At 39.0% G+C, this 17,661-nt stretch overlaps 1 protein-coding gene and 1 long non-coding RNA gene across 3 annotated transcripts; one reads left to right on the top strand and one right to left on the bottom strand.

The window, feature by feature from the left end:
- Window positions 1–811: 811 nt before the first annotated feature.
- Window positions 812–3,475, bottom strand: LOC122976630. The gene is made up of 3 exons (XR_006401008.1): window positions 3,418–3,475; window positions 2,989–3,101; window positions 812–2,155 (listed from the first exon to the last, which is right to left on the bottom strand). It is a non-coding gene; the product is annotated as an uncharacterized LOC122976630 (long non-coding RNA).
- A 599-nt stretch (window positions 3,476–4,074) lies between these two features.
- Window positions 4,075–16,065, top strand: urp2 (urotensin II-related peptide). 2 transcript variants are annotated; one of them, XM_044345037.1, is made up of 5 exons: window positions 4,075–4,443; window positions 14,055–14,089; window positions 14,415–14,574; window positions 14,809–14,854; window positions 16,031–16,065. In XM_044345037.1, exons 1-4 carry the CDS (start codon window positions 4,311–4,313, stop codon window positions 14,838–14,840), a joined length of 360 nt encoding a protein of 119 aa, XP_044200972.1. In that variant the 5' UTR covers window positions 4,075–4,310; the 3' UTR covers window positions 14,841–14,854; window positions 16,031–16,065. The 2 variants fall into 2 exon arrangements, 1 of the variants encoding a protein (XP_044200972.1); XR_006400957.1 differs by lacking the exons at window positions 4,075–4,443; window positions 16,031–16,065 and adding an exon at window positions 13,581–13,814 and having other exon boundaries at window positions 14,809–15,339.
- Window positions 16,066–17,661: the final 1,596 nt, after the last annotated feature.

Here is a 17,661-nt window from a genome sequence, read left to right as displayed (position 1 = left end):
TAGGTTAAGGCATGAGGAGTGAGACTGGTTAGGGTAGGGCAAGACTATCAAGGTAAGCCAATCAGAGGCAGAGTAGGGCAGGTCATGACTTCACCATCCTGGGAAAAAAATATCATTAATGGTACCCATCTTATATTTTTACGGAAACATAAATAGAGGCTGAATGTCCTGACGTTGATGGTGTCAGATGCTGCTTCCCTACAATTGTGATATTGACCTAGAAACATTGACCCACATGAAATTATAGCATTACTCATTGAGAAGACTTAGTATTGTCGGCTTTACTGAATAACTGCAAACTAAAAAACAGCAAATAATAATCTACATAAACATAATCTACTGAAATGTCAAATGTCAAAATACAGCTATTAATGTGACTCAAGTAGGTCTGAAAATGTTAGATTAATGTCTGAGTCTTACAATAATGTTGTTCAGGTGTCACTGAATGTATCCTAGATTTCATAGAAACATCAGTCCATATGTTCTATTTGTTGCCCACAGCTGGTTGTGTGTCACAGCTGGCTGCAGCATAACACAGTCGCTGAAACGATAAGTGCATCTCCCAACTGAGAAAGAGGGTGTAGGCATTTACGCACATGGCACAGCAACACCAGATCGGTCTGGATCTGATGGTAATTAATGTTCTGTGTTCTGCCCTTATGGAATCCTGAGCTCCATCAGCGTGGTCAGGACATTTTTATTTTGAAGTAGCTGAAAGTCTGAGATAAGCTCCCGACCAATGTCATACTGAAGATTTCGTCCGTAATATCATTCAGTATCAATTCAATATCATTGAGACACTATTTGCTTGGCAGCACAGCTTGGGGTGCATTTCACCCTTTGCAGGTGCTTTATGAATTACACAGTTTCTTTTTGTCTCATTTGTGCACATTTAGCAAAAGCTGCAAATCCTTTTGTGAATTTGCCCCTTATAGTCTGTTCAAATCTTTAATTCTGATCACTGAAACCAAGTGTGGTTAAAGTGATTAAAATCTGATTTTAAATAAGGACTGAGTATCATTGGTAATTCTTGAATAAAAGTCTTGTAAGACATTTAAAATATATATATAATCCAATAGAAAAAAACAGATTTCCTATAGGATTTTTAGAAATTCATAGGTATCCTTAGGGAGTTTATTGGAACCAATAATAATAATAAAAAAACAGATGTCCAATAGGACTGAGAAAATCCTAAAAGAACCAAAACTTTTTCCTATAGAATTCCAATAGGATTTTTAGAAATTTATAGGGATCTAAAAGAATTCTATTGGAAAGCATGAAAATCTTATAGGACTTACAACCATTACTCCTAAGTTGTTATTCTAAAAGTGAGACACAGGGGTGAGTGTTCAGCGTTGAGCGTTCAGGGTCAATGCAGTTTCCACGCTATCAATGATGATATGCAGGACTCTGCTGGTTCTAGCCAGGAACAGCAAGGTTTTTCGTACAAGCCAGCATCCCTTGCAGCAACCGAAGGGCTGTTTTGGGTTGAAAGAGATGGATTGCCTCTTATAGCAGGAGCAGAAGTTGAAGTTGTTCACCAGTTTCACAGCAACAACCTCAGTTCTGACAGTCTGGAGAGACTTTTGTTTCTCCAGGATCAGAGATGGGACCGTTAGGTCAGTGACAGTGACAGGGTTCAGCAATAGTGGAATTTTTGATTGTTGTGAGGAACTTCTCACCTTCATACTCTCTGACAGACAAATTAGTGAACGCATAGGAGGCCTGTGTCTTCACTGCCAATATCTAGTTGTCCCAGAGCAGCTTGATCTGCGTGGTTTCATCTGCTAAGAAAATGCTGAGGTCCTCGCTTTCCACTTCACAGCATTGGATCATCTTTGGGCAAGAGCTGATGGCCATTACCTTTTCTTTCATCTCACCAATCAGCAAAACACAACAGAAGACAAAACAGTTTTAGAAAATTAATATTATAGGTAGGTTTACTGTTTTTTTCTTTGACTATAATTTTGTAATTAGTAGTCTACTTTCCTTTACATATTGCACTTAAATATTGGGAGTGTGGCATTGTTCTGACGTCAGCAATGCTTTTTCTGCCACCATGCATCTGGCTTCTTGGGAGGAAAGGACACTTCTGTGACTTGGTGTTGTGTGGACCAAGTGCTTTTAGAGTCAAAACTCTTTGGGTTTCTGTAACCTGAACAAAAGAAACAGGTTACAGACACAACTACTACTTAAACATCTGGTGACGTTTGTTAAATGGGCCATATGATAAAAAAAACTCAGTTTTGTATGGACTGGCTTCCTCTGTAGTCTTGTGATTCTACAAGCCATTCATATTTGATGCCCTTTACTACATCACATGGAGTTTCATCTGAATTGTAACTGGCCTGACATCTTTCTTTCTCTGCCCACAATTTCCAGACGAGGGTAACCACTGTTTTTGTCTGTCTAAGCATGCTAAATGCTCAGTTGTAGACTGTAAAGACCAGCATAAATCACTACATCAGCATAGTGGTTAAATTTTATGTCACGTCCCTGATAAAGTTGGCAAACAGCTATAAGCTTGTGCTAACCACTTTTTGCCAGACAGTTTTATCAACTTCAGTCGGTATTGAGCAGGACTTGCAAAGAAACTCTATCTGAAAGAGGGATCAACACCAATTGTCCAAGACAAAACTGCTGCTGGGGGAGATGTAAGTATTTCAGAAAAAGTAAATGGGCTGTGTGTGTCTTTTTCTGTTTAGCACTATCTAATGCTAACATCTAATTAGGATGTAGTTGCTGATTTGAGAGAAACAGGCTTATTTGAAGCCAACTAAATGTAGACAGTTTGATTGTTGTTAGAAAAGACAAGCATATTCACTGTCACACAGTGCTTTTCATAATGTACTTGTACTGATTTTGCTATTTAAAATGATATTGTTACTCTGCTGTTGTTTGCACAACTAAAGCTGTGCCACAGCTGAAGCAACATTACATGTGTCAGTACAGTAGTTTCAAGTGGCAGTTGGAAGCCAACATACTGACCAACCCAATCAGGAAATTCTTCGTGTATCCAGACTACAGGACAGGTCAGGATGACAACCCTGACTTTCCTTCCTAGGTAGCCCCAGCACCAGCTGACTAAGTTGCGGTAATGCCTGAAAGGAGATAGAACAGTATAACTGTTACAGTTAAATACTGTATTATTTGTGTATATATTTCTGTGTATTATTTTGCTAAAAAAATAAACTAATTTTAGGGAAAACATTTCTTTCTCATTTCTTCATTAGTTATGTGGCTCCTGTGGTACAATGACACTTTTGGGTTCTGATTTCATTTTACACAGTTGTATCTCATTATATGTGATAAAAACTTACTCTTCTAGTGTTCTATGACTCAAAGGTCCTTAGTCTGCTCTGTAAATGATGTTGATGTTCTGCAAGGTGTATGGATTCAAACACTTAGGCTTCAGACCTGGAAGGTGTGCCATGCATGTAGGAGGGTCTGGCAACTGGTTCATTTGTCTTATAACCTAGTAAGGAAAATAACACACTGATTTACAAGTAATACTGTTTTATTATAAATCAAATAATGATCCAGGAGGTAACATCACTGCATAGGACAAATAATTATCAAGGAAGCAACATGTGTTTCACAAACTGTTATTTCTAATGAAATGGGCTTATCACAGCATAAAACTTTGATACCTTGAACATATTGTAAATTACAAGCATAATTACAGCCAGGAGTTGATATAAAATGGTCCTAAATTTTTGCTGAATGGTTACAGTAAACATGACAGCTAATACATTTGAAAGTACTAGTAATTTTTACAAAATTGTTACTGTTTACTACACAGAAATCTGTACTCTAAAAACACTGGTGGGAAGTAACAAAGTACAATTTTTCAAGTACTGTTTTGAGGTACTTCTAATTTTTCATTTGATGCTACTTTATACTTCCACTCCACTACATTTCAGAGGGAAATATTGTACTTTCTACTCCACTACCTTTATTTGACAGGTTTAATTACTTTTCAGATGAAGATTTGACACAATGGAAAATATAACAAGCTTTTAAAATACAACACGTTGTTAGGGATTAAACCAGTGGTTTCCAACCATTTTGGCTTTTGACCTTGTACTCTCAGTAAAATAGCTACCGTCACGGTTCAAATCACATTTGGTTTTTAACAGGGAACCAGGCCTGGACTGGCAATCTGCATGCAGGGGACTGCATGCAGGGGACCACGGCACCAGGACTTTTCCCGGTGGCCTGGCCTGCTGAATGGCCTGGCAGACCTGCCACAAGCTGCAACCTTGAGAGAGAAGTTGGCAATTGTTACAGTTAAATGACTTAGCAGCAAGATGAACGGTGGAAAAAAGAGAGAGGGTGGATCAGAGAGGGAAAGAGAGAAAAAGAGAAAGGTGCTTGCAAGAGATGCCACTAAATGCAACAAAATTGACCAACTGTGTGCATGCAGGGGACCACGGCGGACAGGTTAGTCCATAAATAAACGTGCTAGCTAGCTAACGTTTGCTACCCAGCTAATGTAGCTAATGTTACCGATGCATCATCATCATCCACTGTCAATGTTAAAGCTGCCGAGAAACTGGACAATCAATAATAAAAGTGATAGTACCCTTTCTATATTTCCTTAAATCATTGATAGCATAATTGGCATATCTACTCTAGTCAATGTGGTCAATATTAAAAAATAAAAATCCATGTGTTTTGGTGAAAATTTCAGTCAGCGAGTTCATACTTTGAGTTCATAATTTCAAATTATTGAGACAACACAAAGTCTTCGATCACACTATTCTGGCTACTGTAATTTGTTGAAACTTAAAAATCTATGATATTTAATGTTTGTGTTGGCTAAAGCCAGCTATTTTAACCGTTGATGGGTAGTGTATATCAGTAAACTGAGTACTGTGCTCTTTCTCTATTCTTTGAATAGGTGAGAGTTGATAACCATATTATATTGGTACATTGAAAGATATGGTGTACAGTTCTATACTATGCGATGCTTTTTTCTTTTTGAAAGTGGTGAGAGAAGCACTGGTGCCACAGTAGCACAGAAGCCCGCTACTTCAGAGCAACCTGCAGGTACAAGAGATGTTAGAAAAATCAAATGTATATAGTTTAGGGTAATTTTATGGAAAAAAATAGCTTTAAACAGGTATACTCAAACTTTTGATTGGTGTTTATCAGTAAACTGAGTAGGGTATTGTGCTCTTGTACATACAGTCAGGATTTAGTGCGCATCATTGCACAGAGACAGCACTGGTGAAGGTCATAAATGACCTTCTGACTGCATCAGACAAAGGACTTGTCTCTGTACTTGTCTTATTAGATCTTAGTGCCGCATTTGACACAATTGATCATCAAATCCTATTACAGAGACTGGAACATTTAATTGGCATTAAAGGAACTGCATTAAGCTGGTTTAAGTCCTATTTATCAGATCGATTTCAGTTTCTACATGTTAATGATGAGTCCTCCATGAAGGCAAAAGTTAGACACAGAGTTCCACAAGGTTCTGTTCTTGGACCAGTACTATTCACCTTGTATATGCTTCCTGTAGGTAATATTATTCGGAAACGCTCCATAAATTTTCATTGCTATGCAGATGATACCCAAATATATTTATCAATGAAACCAATCAGTTAACCCACCTAGAGCCGGGTTCTGCTTGAGGTTTCTTCCCGTTAAAGGGGAGTTTTTCCTTACCACTGTCGCCAAGCGCTTGCTCATGGGGGAATTGTTGGGTGTCTCTCTATGTAAATTGAATAGTATGGTCTAGACCTGCTCTATGTGAAAAGTGCCCTGAGGTGACTTTTGTTGTGATTTGGCGCAGTATAAATAAAATTGAATTGAATTGGGGGGGAGGGAGGGGGTGTTCTCTGGCGCCATGTAGTGGACACAGGAAATGACATTTAACTCCTTGGTGATACATCCAGTATTCATGAAAATGAATATGCATGTCATGCGACCTTCACCTAATGTATTGCTGCATTAATGACCCACTTGTGTAGCACCACCTACTGGCAACAGAAAGTCAGCCTTATGTGACAAATATCTGATTTACTGCATTATAACCAACCAGTCTGATGTGGTTTTACTGTATTAGCATGGTGACATTAGGTGATTTACAGCGAACAGATTTGTGTAGTGGCACTGCGCTCTGGCATGGCACTTCTCAGAGTCTGAGGATTTATAAATATATCAGTCCTGCTGTCTTCAGATGCTGCACATTCATTTATAGAACAATGTAGATTGATTTACTGACTTTCCTGTTTTAACCACATTAAATGTTATTTTGTCTGCTGATTTTGGTTGAAGAGCTTTTAATTGAAATATTCATATTTTAATCATTAATATGTTGCTGCAGCACATCTGCAGCAAGTATTTAGTTGACACAATCACCAAAGCGGTGGATTGACGTTGCACCACTAATACACATGGCTCTGACATGTCTGTTTTTAGGGCAACATCTAAGACCAAATTTCAACATAAATACAATAACTTTCTTTGCACTGCTTCACTTGAATGAACCTCTCACCTGTCTGTGACTCTCTTCCCACCTGTGCACACCGTGCATTCTGCGCTGGTCACCAAAATACCACACTTACTTTACCACACACGCAAAGCAAGGTCAGGAAAATACCAAATAGTCAGAGCACTGCTTGCAGTGGTGGTTGCGCCTCCACGAAAATATGGCCCAGGAAGTGATATTAATGGCCAATATACAATGTCCAATATTCATGAAAATGTATATCCATGTCAGTTTCCCTCTGGTATATGTATTGCTGCATTAGCATTTCACTTAAGTAGTATTGCCTACAAGCAACAGGAAATGAAGCCCAAATAATACATAGTTCATCAAATGTATACACAATTTCCAATATGTCATCTCCGGCACCACGTACCACACACATAACAGCATGTCTGCGGCATGTCCCAATGTGCACGAAGGTGTGCCAGCCCAATGAACACTGCTTACAGCTTTGATTAGGGCCCAAGCACCAAAGTGACAGGGGCCCAACGGTCCCTGGCGCTAAAAGTGCAAGAAACCTATTGTTTTTGTAGAGATTATTAAGGCCCAAGTACTGAACAGCATGAAGGTTTAAAATTTGGTCAGTGTCATCTTAAGACCTTTATGTTGAAAAGTTATCAAAATCTTGACTTTTAACGGAACGCCCTTGACATGGCGTGCTGGTAAAGTTGCATGTTTCGCCATGAAACAGGAAGTTGTAGGAACTCTACTGGACTTTGTGCAGTCCACCCCAAATTTCACATGCTTAATTGGAGTTCAGGCCAGAACACATCTACATGTCAATATTGAGTCATAGTCATAGTGCCACCTACTGACAAAAGGAAGTCTGTGGCCATTTTGCAACAAAGTTACTTTGATGTTCATGAAATTCGGTGGGATCACTGCTCTCATCACTGCTCTCAATTTTCATTATACAAACACATTTGAGGCCTTTAGGATGCACAAAAACTCTCAAAAACTTTGCAAGCATCTTTGAACTAGCAAGTATTTCGATTTGATATCACAAATGGGCTTGGTCGTGGCATGTCAGCTTTATAGCGCCCCCTAATTACTTTTAGCATTTTTCAGGTGCTAGCGGTGCTCGCAAACTCAAGAAACCTTGCACATGCATCAAAACTTGTGTGATTTCAAAGTCAAGGCCCCTGCTTTTAATTTTGATGTAGATTAATGAAATTTGGTTGGCTGAACATGCTTTAAAACTCACAAAGTTTTGCACTTGTGTCGGAAGTGGTGAAAAATATAATATTTTATGGGTTGGGGGCATGGGTGTGGTTAATGGCTTGATTGCGACCCCTGGAAAATTCAAAAGTTGAAGCCCCCATGTTTTGATATTGATGAATGAAATCTGGTAGGCACATGTATCATGTACAAAAAAGCCTCTAAGTCCAACAGGAAGTCAGCTATTTTGAATTTACTTTGCAATTTTTGTACAGTTTTTGCCATTTGCAGGTGTCAATAAAAAACAAATTACTGTTACTCGAATGTACACCGTCCAACCTGCCCCAAATTTCTCATGCTTGATAAGAGTCCCGGCCTGAACACAATTTCAATATAGAGTCATATTCATGATGCCACCTACTGGCAACAGGAAGTTACAGGTTCTGTACTTTTACAAGCTCTGCCTAGGAGGTTGACCAGATCCACCTAAAATTTGGTCAGAAAAGCCATAAAACCTTGGTGATGCTATATTGTGAAGCTTGTGAGTTTTCATGGAATGCTGTTGCCATGGTGACGCAGCAAATTTCAATGTTTCAATATGAAAAAACAAACTGTTGTAATTCGACTCCGCATGGTGAGATCTTTCCCAAATTTAACATGTCCCAGTCTGTAGACATATACAGTTCAATGCTGAATCACTGTTATAACACCACCTGCTAGAAACAGAAAGTCATAAACTAAAATAAAAGTTGTCAGACCTTGATGATGATAAAAAGTGAAGCAAAACAATTGCCATGGTGACTTTTTTTTCGCCATGAAACAGGAAACTGTTTTTGAGGGAATAGGGATGATTGAAAAGTCATGAAACTTGGCACACATGTCAGAAGTGGCAAAACTTCGATATCTTATATGGATCCTGTGCTTAGGTATGGCAACATGTCTCAAAAGCACCACCTAGAAAATTTTAAAGTCAAAGTCAAAGGTCCCACCTTTAAATTTGACATAGATGAATGAAATTTGGTGGGCACATGTATCATGTCCTGATGCACAAAAAAGACTCCAGAGTTATATACTAGGTCCAACAGGAAGTCAGCCAATTTTCTTTGCAAATTTTGCTCAGTTTTTGCCGTTTGCAGGCGTTGTATTTTAACAAATTCCTCCTTGAGATTTGACCCAACTTCAAACTTGGTCAGTGTCAACTTAAGACCTTTACAATGAAAAGTTATCAAGATCTTGACTTTTTACGTAACGCTCTTGACATGGCGTGCCAGTAAATTTGCATGTTTTGCCATGAAACAGGAAGTTGTTCTGCCCCAGGTTTCACATGCTCGAGTCCAAGCCTGAACACATCTAAATGTCAATATTGAGTCATGCCACTTACTTGCAACATGAAGTTACAGGCACTGTAGTTTTATGACCTCTGCCTAGCAGATTCACCAGATCAACCTCAAATTTGGTCAGAAAAGCCTTAAGACCTTGATGATGGTATATTGTGAAGCTTGAGAGTTTTCATTGAATGCCGTTGCCATGGTGATGCAGTGAATTTCGATGTTTCAACATGAAAAAACAAACTGTTGTAAGTCAACTCTACAGCATCAGATCTTTCTCAAATTTCACATTTGATAAGACTCCCAGTCTGAAGACATGTACAGGCCAATACTGAATCATAGTCATATGGCCACCTATTGATAACAGGAAGCTGTAGGCCGTATACTTTTACTAACTACTCCTACCAGGTAAACCAGATCCACTTAAAATTTAGTCAGCTAAGTTCTAAGATGCTGATGATGCTCATTAGTGAAGCTTTTGGGTTTTCATCAGAAGTATTGCCATGGTGGCGTATTGTTCGCCATAAAAAAGGAAGCTGTTTTTGAGGGGCTAGGGATGCTTGAAAACTCACAAAAATAGGCACAGACAGAAGGGATATATTTTGTTGTCTGATATGGGTCTTGGGCTTAAGATGTGGAAAAGGGTCTCAATAGAGTCCCCTAAAAATTTCAAAAGGAGGAGCCCTTGAGGTATGTTTCACCTAGACGTACAAAATTTGGTAGGCAGATGTAACATCTGCAGACTTTTAAAAAAGCCTCTTGGAGCCATACCCTATGACTAACAGGAAGTCAGCCATTTTGAATTTACTGTCTTAGTTGCCATTCTCCACAAGTCCACCAGATGCCCTCAGACCTTTCTCCCTGTCTATTTAGACTTGATTGAGTGGGAGAAGGACAAATGAGATACTGTTGCTTGTTGCATTGAATCTTTGTTCAGATATTTTACTGCTGAGTTTGTGATACACGTGGTCGATTGGAGGAGCATACAGAACTGAAGTCAAATCTGATATACATTTTCTTTCACCTGGTTAAGGATGAGAATACTTGTTCTATGACCAGACTGTTTTGAGAATGTGTTTCAGGCTGGTTTTACTGAGCTGCCAGGTGGCTTTTCAAGCAATTCAAACTCTAACTGTTGATGTTTCAATTTTTGCCTGCTCATCTTTGGGGTAATGGAACAGATCTATTTTTTGAGCTAATGTCATTCAGCACAAAGTGATTTTGTGTTTGCATTTGGCCTGCTGGCATTTAAGGCTTTCTTGAGCCTACTTAATGTGTTTTCTGGGTTTTTGGTTCTCTTCTTTTGTGTTCCTGTACTGCTTTTCCCTCCACACCTGCCCTGTATCAGCCTCATTAGTCCTTCCCTGCTCCCAGTGTTTTCCCTAACCAATCAGCTCCTTGCCTGTTCTCTGGCTAGTCACCTGTTCCCCATTCCCTCAATAGTACAGTTTGTATCAATCTTTATTTATTTATATAGCGCCATATCACAACAGAAGTCATCTCAAGGCACTTTTCACATTGAGCAGGTCAAGACCGTACTCATTAATTTACAGAGACCCAACAATTCCCCCATGAGCAAGCACTTGGCGACAGCGGTAAGGAAAAACTCCCCTTTAACGGGTAGAAACCTCAAGCAGACCCCGGCTCTTGGTGGGCGGCCATCTGCTTTGACCGGTTGGGTTGAGAGAGAGAAAGAGAGAGGGAAAGGGGGAGGGGGGACAGAAGAAAAACAATCACAACAACAAACAACAACAAGCACAAGTAGCAACAGCCAGGGAAGGATGCCCTCAGGACTGTGAAGGACCGCGAAGGTTCGGCCCGGGAGTCAGGTTTTTCTGTGAGATGAGAAAGCACAAAAAACTCCGGGGAAGAAGCAAAGTTAGTGACATGCATTGATGTTACATGAATGCATACAGATGGAGAGGAGGAGGAGAGAGGAGCTCAGTGCATCATGGGAAGTCCCCCAGTAGTCTAGGCCTATAGCAGCATAACTAAGGGCTGATCCAAAGTGAGCCTGGTCGGCCCTAACTATAAGCTTTATCAAAAAGGAAAGTTTTAAGCCTACTCTTAAACATAGAGAGGGTGTCTGCACCCCGGACTGAATCCGGTAGATGGTTCCATAGAAGAGGAGCCTGATAGCTGAAGGCTCTGCCTCCCATTCTACTTTTAAAGACTGTAGGGACCACCAGTAAGCCTGCATACTGGGAGCGCAGTGTTCTAGTGGGATAATACGGTATTATGAGCTCTTCAAGATATGATGGTGCCTGACCATTAAGGGCTTTGTAAGTTAGGAGAAGGATTTTAAATTCTATTCTAAATTTTACAGGAAGCCAATGTAGTGAAGCTAAAATGGGAGAAATGTGATCTCTTTTTCTAGTTTTAGTCAATACACGTGCAGCTGCGTTCTGGACCAGCTGGAGAGTCTTTAGAGACTTGTTAGGGCAGCCTGATAATAAGGAATTGCAATAATCCAGCCTAGAAGTAACAAATGCGTGAACTAGTTTTTCTGCATCTTTTAGGGACAGGATGTGCCTGATTTTTGTGATATTACGTAAGTGAAAAAAGGCAGTCCTTGAAATTTGATTTATATGGGAGTTAAAGGACATATCCTGATCAAAGATAACTCCCAGATTCCTTACGGTGGTGCTGGAGGCCAGGGTAATGCCATCCAGAGCAGCTTTATCATTAGATAATGTGTTTCTAAGGTGTTTAGGGCCAAGCACAATAACTTCAGTTTTATCTGAATTTAGTAGTAGAAAATTGCAGGTCATCCAGGTCTTTATGTCGTTAAGGCATGTTTGGAGTTTGTTTAACTGATTGGGTTCATCTGGCTTCATTGATAAATATAATTGGGTATCGTCTGCATAACAATGAAAATTTATGGAGTGTTTCCTAATAATATTACCTAAAGGAAGCATATATAAGGTGAATAGAATTGGTCCAAGTACAGAACCTTGTGGAACTCCGTGTCTAACTTTTGCCTTCACGGAGGATTCATCATTCACATGTACAAACTGAAATCGGTCTGATAAATAGGACTTAAACCAGGTTAATGCAGTTCCTTTAATGCCAATTAAATGTTCCAGTCTCTGCAAAAGGATTTGATGGTCAATTGTGTCAAATGCAGCACTAAGATCTAACAGGACAAGTATAGAGACAAATCCTTTGTCTGATGCAGTTAGGAGGTCATTTGTGACTTTCACCAGTGCTGTTTCTGTGCTATGATGCGCTCTAAATCCTGACTGAAAATCCTCAAATAAACTATTGTTATGTAGAAAGTCACATAACTGATTAGAGACTGCTTTCTCAAGGATCTTGGATAGAAATGGAAGGTTAGATATAGGTCTATAATTGGCTAAAACACCTGAATCAAGAGGAGGCTTCTTAAGAAGAGGTTTAATTACAGCTACTTTAAAAGACTGTGCTACATAGCCTGTTACTAAAGACAGATTGATCATATCTAGTAAAGAAGTGCTCACTAAGGGTAAGGCTTCCTTAAGCAGCCTAGTTGGGATGGGATCTAAGAGACAGGTTGATGGTTTAGCTGAACAAATCATTGAAGTTAGTTCAGACAAGTCTACTGGAGAAAAACAGTCCAAATATATGTCAGGATTTATGTCAGGATTTATTGCCGTTACCAAGGTTCCTGTGTTTGGGGAGAGAACGGTGCCTGTTGAGGGCAGGAGATGGTTAATTTTGTCTCTAATAGTTAGAATTTTATCATTAAAGAAGCTCATAAAGTCGTTACTACTGAGAGCTATAGGAATACATGGATCAGTAGAGTTATGACTCTTTGTCAGCCTAGCCAAAGTGCTGAAAAGGAACCTAGGGCAGTTTTTATTCTCTTCTATTAATGCTGAGTAATAGGCGGCTCTGGCATTACAGAGGGCCTTCCTATATGTTTTAAGACTATCTTGCCAGACTAAGCGAGAATCTTCTACTTTGGTGGAACGCCAAATCCTTTCCAATTTTCGCGATGTTTGCTTTAATTTGCAGGTTTGGGAGTTAGACCATGGAGCTAACCTCTTACATTTTATCATCTTCTTTTTTAAGGGGGCGATGGAGTCGAGTGTTTGTCTTAGTGAGCCTGCAGCACTATCAATAAGATTATCAATTTGGGAGGGACTAAAGTTAACATAAGAGTCCTCTGTAGTATTGAGACATGGCAGTGAATTCAGTATTGACGGAATTGCTTCCTTAAATTTATCTACAACACTATCAGATAGACATCTAGTGAGGACATTTTTATCTAATGGTGTATAATACAGTAATAGGAATTCAAAAGTTATTAAAAAATGATCTGATAAAATAGGATTTTGTGGAAAAATTATTAAATGTTCAATTTCAATCCCATAAGTTAGAACAAGGTCTAGGGTGTGGTTAAGACGGTGAGTGGGATTATTTACACACTGAGAGAAGCCAATTGAGTCTAATAATGAGAGAAATGCAGTGCTGAGACTGTCACTATCAACGTCCACATGAATATTAAAATCACCTACTATAATTACTTTATCTGTACTAAGGACTAAATACGACAAAAACTCTGAGAATTCAGATAGGAATTCAGAGTACGGGCCAGGAGGACGGTACTCAAGTCCTGGTTTTCAGTTCAGTCTTTTTGGATCCTTTGTTCTGTTTTCTCCTGTTCAGACCAGTTTTGCTCTGCCTGCACTCAAAGCAGAACAAAACAAAACTTATTCTTCAAGTTCCTGTTGCCTGTAGTCTCCTGTGCTTGGGTCCACCTGCTCCACTCCACTCTTCACAACAACCAAATGCTAAGATATTCTCAAATGTACATTTTTCAAAGATTCATCTTTACTCAAATTGTTAAGTTGATATTATCATTTGTAATGAATAATAGTATTATAGTAAAAACATTTGAAACAAATGCAAAATATCTTGGCTAGTGGTCTCAGACTTTTGGATCCCATTAAATATCTCTCTCTCTCTCTTTCTCTCTGAATTCTGTATGTTTTTGTATATAATCTGTCCATTAAGCATTTTTCTTTAAGTAACACTGTGCATCAGACATTTACACTAAAGCTGTTTTTTAAATTTTATTTCAGCAAACAGCAGGAATTCAGGAAGAAAAAATAAAGCGGTAAGTTCTAGTAAAATATTTGTATTCAGTACTTTGCAGTCTAATTATGTTAGAAGTCGAATTTCAAAGGCAATTTTTCATTCATTGATTTAAATAGATTTTGAAATGTATGATTGTGTTTGGAATCTTATATCAACTTTGAAAGCTAAGCATATGGTACATACAAGCAGGGGTGTGCCTTTCAGTTCGAAGAAAGATGCTAGAACAACAGTGACTAAAATATGAAATCAAGTAATGATATGGCTTCCAGGACACATGCAGTTCAACATCCTTGCTTTGAATAATCACCTCCTCTCAATTTTCTTACTTCCTGCTGTGATTGAAGCTTCCTGCTGGTGAGGGAGGAGTGAAGCCTACCACTGCCGCCCCAGCAGCAGCTGACAGCACTGGATCCAGAGCCAGTACAGATGTCATTGTCCCCAGCCTGACTGATCGAAACCTCAAGAAGTCTCTCTCGCCCCAGCCTAAGAAGACCAACAAAAGAGGTGAAAGTCCACGATTTTAACTTTGCCTTACCTTATCTTTACAGTGAGTTACAAGCATAGCATGGGTTGCTCTTGCCTTTACTCAACCTGGATTTGTCCATGCCTTTAAATGCCCTGTAAATTTTACTGTAACCCTGTACACCTTTCCTCCCCCATTTGTGCAATTGGAGTACTCAAGTAGAGCTCCAATGAAACTGTTTTATAACCAAATATCATCTCCTCTTTCTTCAACAGTGTGTTTCTGGAAGTACTGCTCCCAGAACTGACCGTCTCCCAGACAGTATTTACCTTTCCACCTTTTGTGTCACTCTGTGCTGTACCTCTATTTCTTCCTCTTCAGCCATCTATCATCTCCTCCCATTCATCTATCCAGTCAAAAAAAGTGAAACTCGTAATGGACAATTTTAACAAATGAGGACCTCAGATTTGTCATAGCAGGACATAGACATGTTCTCACAAATGTAAACAATGTTAAAGCCCTTGTATGTGGAATTTAAAATTTGACCTCTGCAATTCCTTGTATCAAACTAATTAATGGAGGAAAGTATTGTGATCAGTCAGTCTATGAGACAGTGCTGCTACAAATTAGCCCAGTCATGGTAACTCACCAGCTTTTACTTTGGAACTGCATGAGATAATCCATGTGACAGTTTAATATTTTTCCTGGATTTCTTTTTTTTTTTCTTTTCTATTTTTGCTTGTCATGTTTCAAATTGCCTGATTTGATGAATGATTTACATGCTGTTAAATGATGTTTTAAGTGAATGTGAACAGCATTCTTCATTGCAAATGTTTTTTTTGTTGTTTTTTTTTTTAAAGTTTCTTAATACACAGCCTGGTTGCCAGAATAAAACGTTGGCAGTTTACGTTTCTGCAAACCACAGAAACGTTGAATATCTACTTTTCAACACGTGAAATACGTAGCATATTAACATTTCAACAAAACGTATCATATCAACATTTCTACAAAACTTAGCATATTAACATTTCAACAAAACATATTATATCAAAATGTCAACAAAACGTATCATCTTAACATTTCTAAAGTGAAGTAGTTCACATTCGATCTGTATGAGCTGATCTTTCCTATTAGGAGGAGAATGGGCCGGTGGATGATTAGTAGTTTGTTGGTACGGAGAGCACGGTACAGAAATCATGGTTCGAGACCACCTCGAAACCAATGTCCGCTTCCCGTTTCAACCGACAATAGCGAGTGTTTTTAGCGAGACGTTAGAACATAAAACATCATTATTCAACGGGTAGAAATGTTAATATGCTACGTTTGTAGAAATGTTATGATACGTATTTCACGTGTTGACACGTACATACAACGTTTCTGTGGTTTGCAGAAACATTCAATGCCAATGTTTTCTTCTGGCGATTAGGTTGTAATACAATGCACACATGGCATATGTGCATTATAACTGTGCTCTAATCATTTCTCTTCTCCATACTGGCTGCAACGAGATCCCTTCCCAACATGTCTACACTGAAAGAGATGGGGAACCAATTCCACTCCATTTTGGGGAAAAAAATGCTTCAGCAGCCAAGTTAGCAGAATCAAGTGGGTGTCCTGTCATGTTTAGGTTTATTGCTAGTACTGTGTCCTGGCAACGAATGCATCAGGACATATCCTACATTGGCTATGCAAGGAAATACTGACTAAGGTAACACAAAGAGGGAATTTGGCACTTAAAAGACTAACGGTGCTTTCAGACTGAGTATCTGCTGCCACCACCTCCATTGTTTTCATTGTAGTTAGAGGGTGATTTGAAGGTATCAGAGTGTGCAACCACAGAGGAATAATTTGACATCTTGGTAAATGCACTTCTTGCCAGCAGCTGGTTAGTTTCGCATAGTATAAAGACGGGAAGTAGGGTTGTTTCTGTCCAAAGCCAAGCCCCTCTATAGCTATATACACTAATAAACACATTATAGCTGGCTGTTTCCCCCTGTTTATAGTCTTAATGTTAGGCTAAACTAACCAGCTACTGGCTCCAACTACAACTGCAAATGTAAAAAAGACAAGTTGTGTTTTTATGGGAGGTTATATACCTGACTATTTCTATTTCTTGTTGATTTTACACTTAGGTTTTTGTATGTGTCAAACAAACCCATAATGATGAGAGATACGTTAATCAATGAGCTTTAGAGGTGCTAGACATATATTGGACAGAGCTAGGCTAGCTGATTCACCAGTCTTTATGCAAGAGAAGAAGAGCATATTTTCCAAAATGTCAAACTATTCCTTTAACATTTCTGGCAATGGTTTTACGTTATCCACACCCTGCAGAATTGTATTAGCTATGTTTGAAAAATTTGTGCGTTGATTGGAATCTATTGGTATGAAAATGTCTACATTCAAAGGTGTTAAATAATCTAAAATATCATCCTTCTGAAGTTCATATTGCTCATACTTTGGTTTCATCCATCCATTTATCCATACATTCATTCCACCCAGTGTCCATTCCTCTCCTCTGGCTCCTCTCCAACCTCTGAGTGCTGGGAGACTGTTGCTGTGGCATCAGGAAGCCCGGGGTCTCCCCCCATGGCGCCGCCAGCCTTGACTCTGTCCTTTTCATTCACTCATTAATTAACAAGACTGACGAATCAGAAGACGATGTGTGCTCATGGCCGGGTGCATGAAAAAAGACCTCTGCTAACCCTTTCTTTGCCTTCAAAGACAGACGCACATTGTTTCTGTATGTGTGCGCCAACTTTAAAATAAAGTTCATCTCTAGCATGAGAAAAGCCAACCATTATAATAAAGATTTATCATTTATTTTTCTACACTTACACTCTTTAGTTGTTCATTATGGAAGCAGACTCACACTCTGAGGTCACCAGCTGAATCATGTGCAATGAGACTGATACAGCTTAACTTCCACATAAAAAATGCATTAACAGCTCCCTTTGGTTTTACTTAAATACTACACTTAAAAGAAACAACACAATTTGTGTGAACCAGGGGGATGTTTTATTGCTTACAGAAGTTTTTGTCTTTTCTTTTATTACACTTGGTTTCATGAACATGAAAACACAAAATGTCACAAAAACAAATTCACCTATGAAAAGTAATGGTAAACT

The sequence above is a fragment of the Thunnus albacares genome, chromosome 24 (genome assembly GCF_914725855.1).
Source record: "Thunnus albacares chromosome 24, fThuAlb1.1, whole genome shotgun sequence".
NCBI lineage: Eukaryota > Metazoa > Chordata > Actinopteri > Scombriformes > Scombridae > Thunnus > Thunnus albacares.
This window is presented reverse-complemented; position numbering and strand designations above follow the sequence as displayed.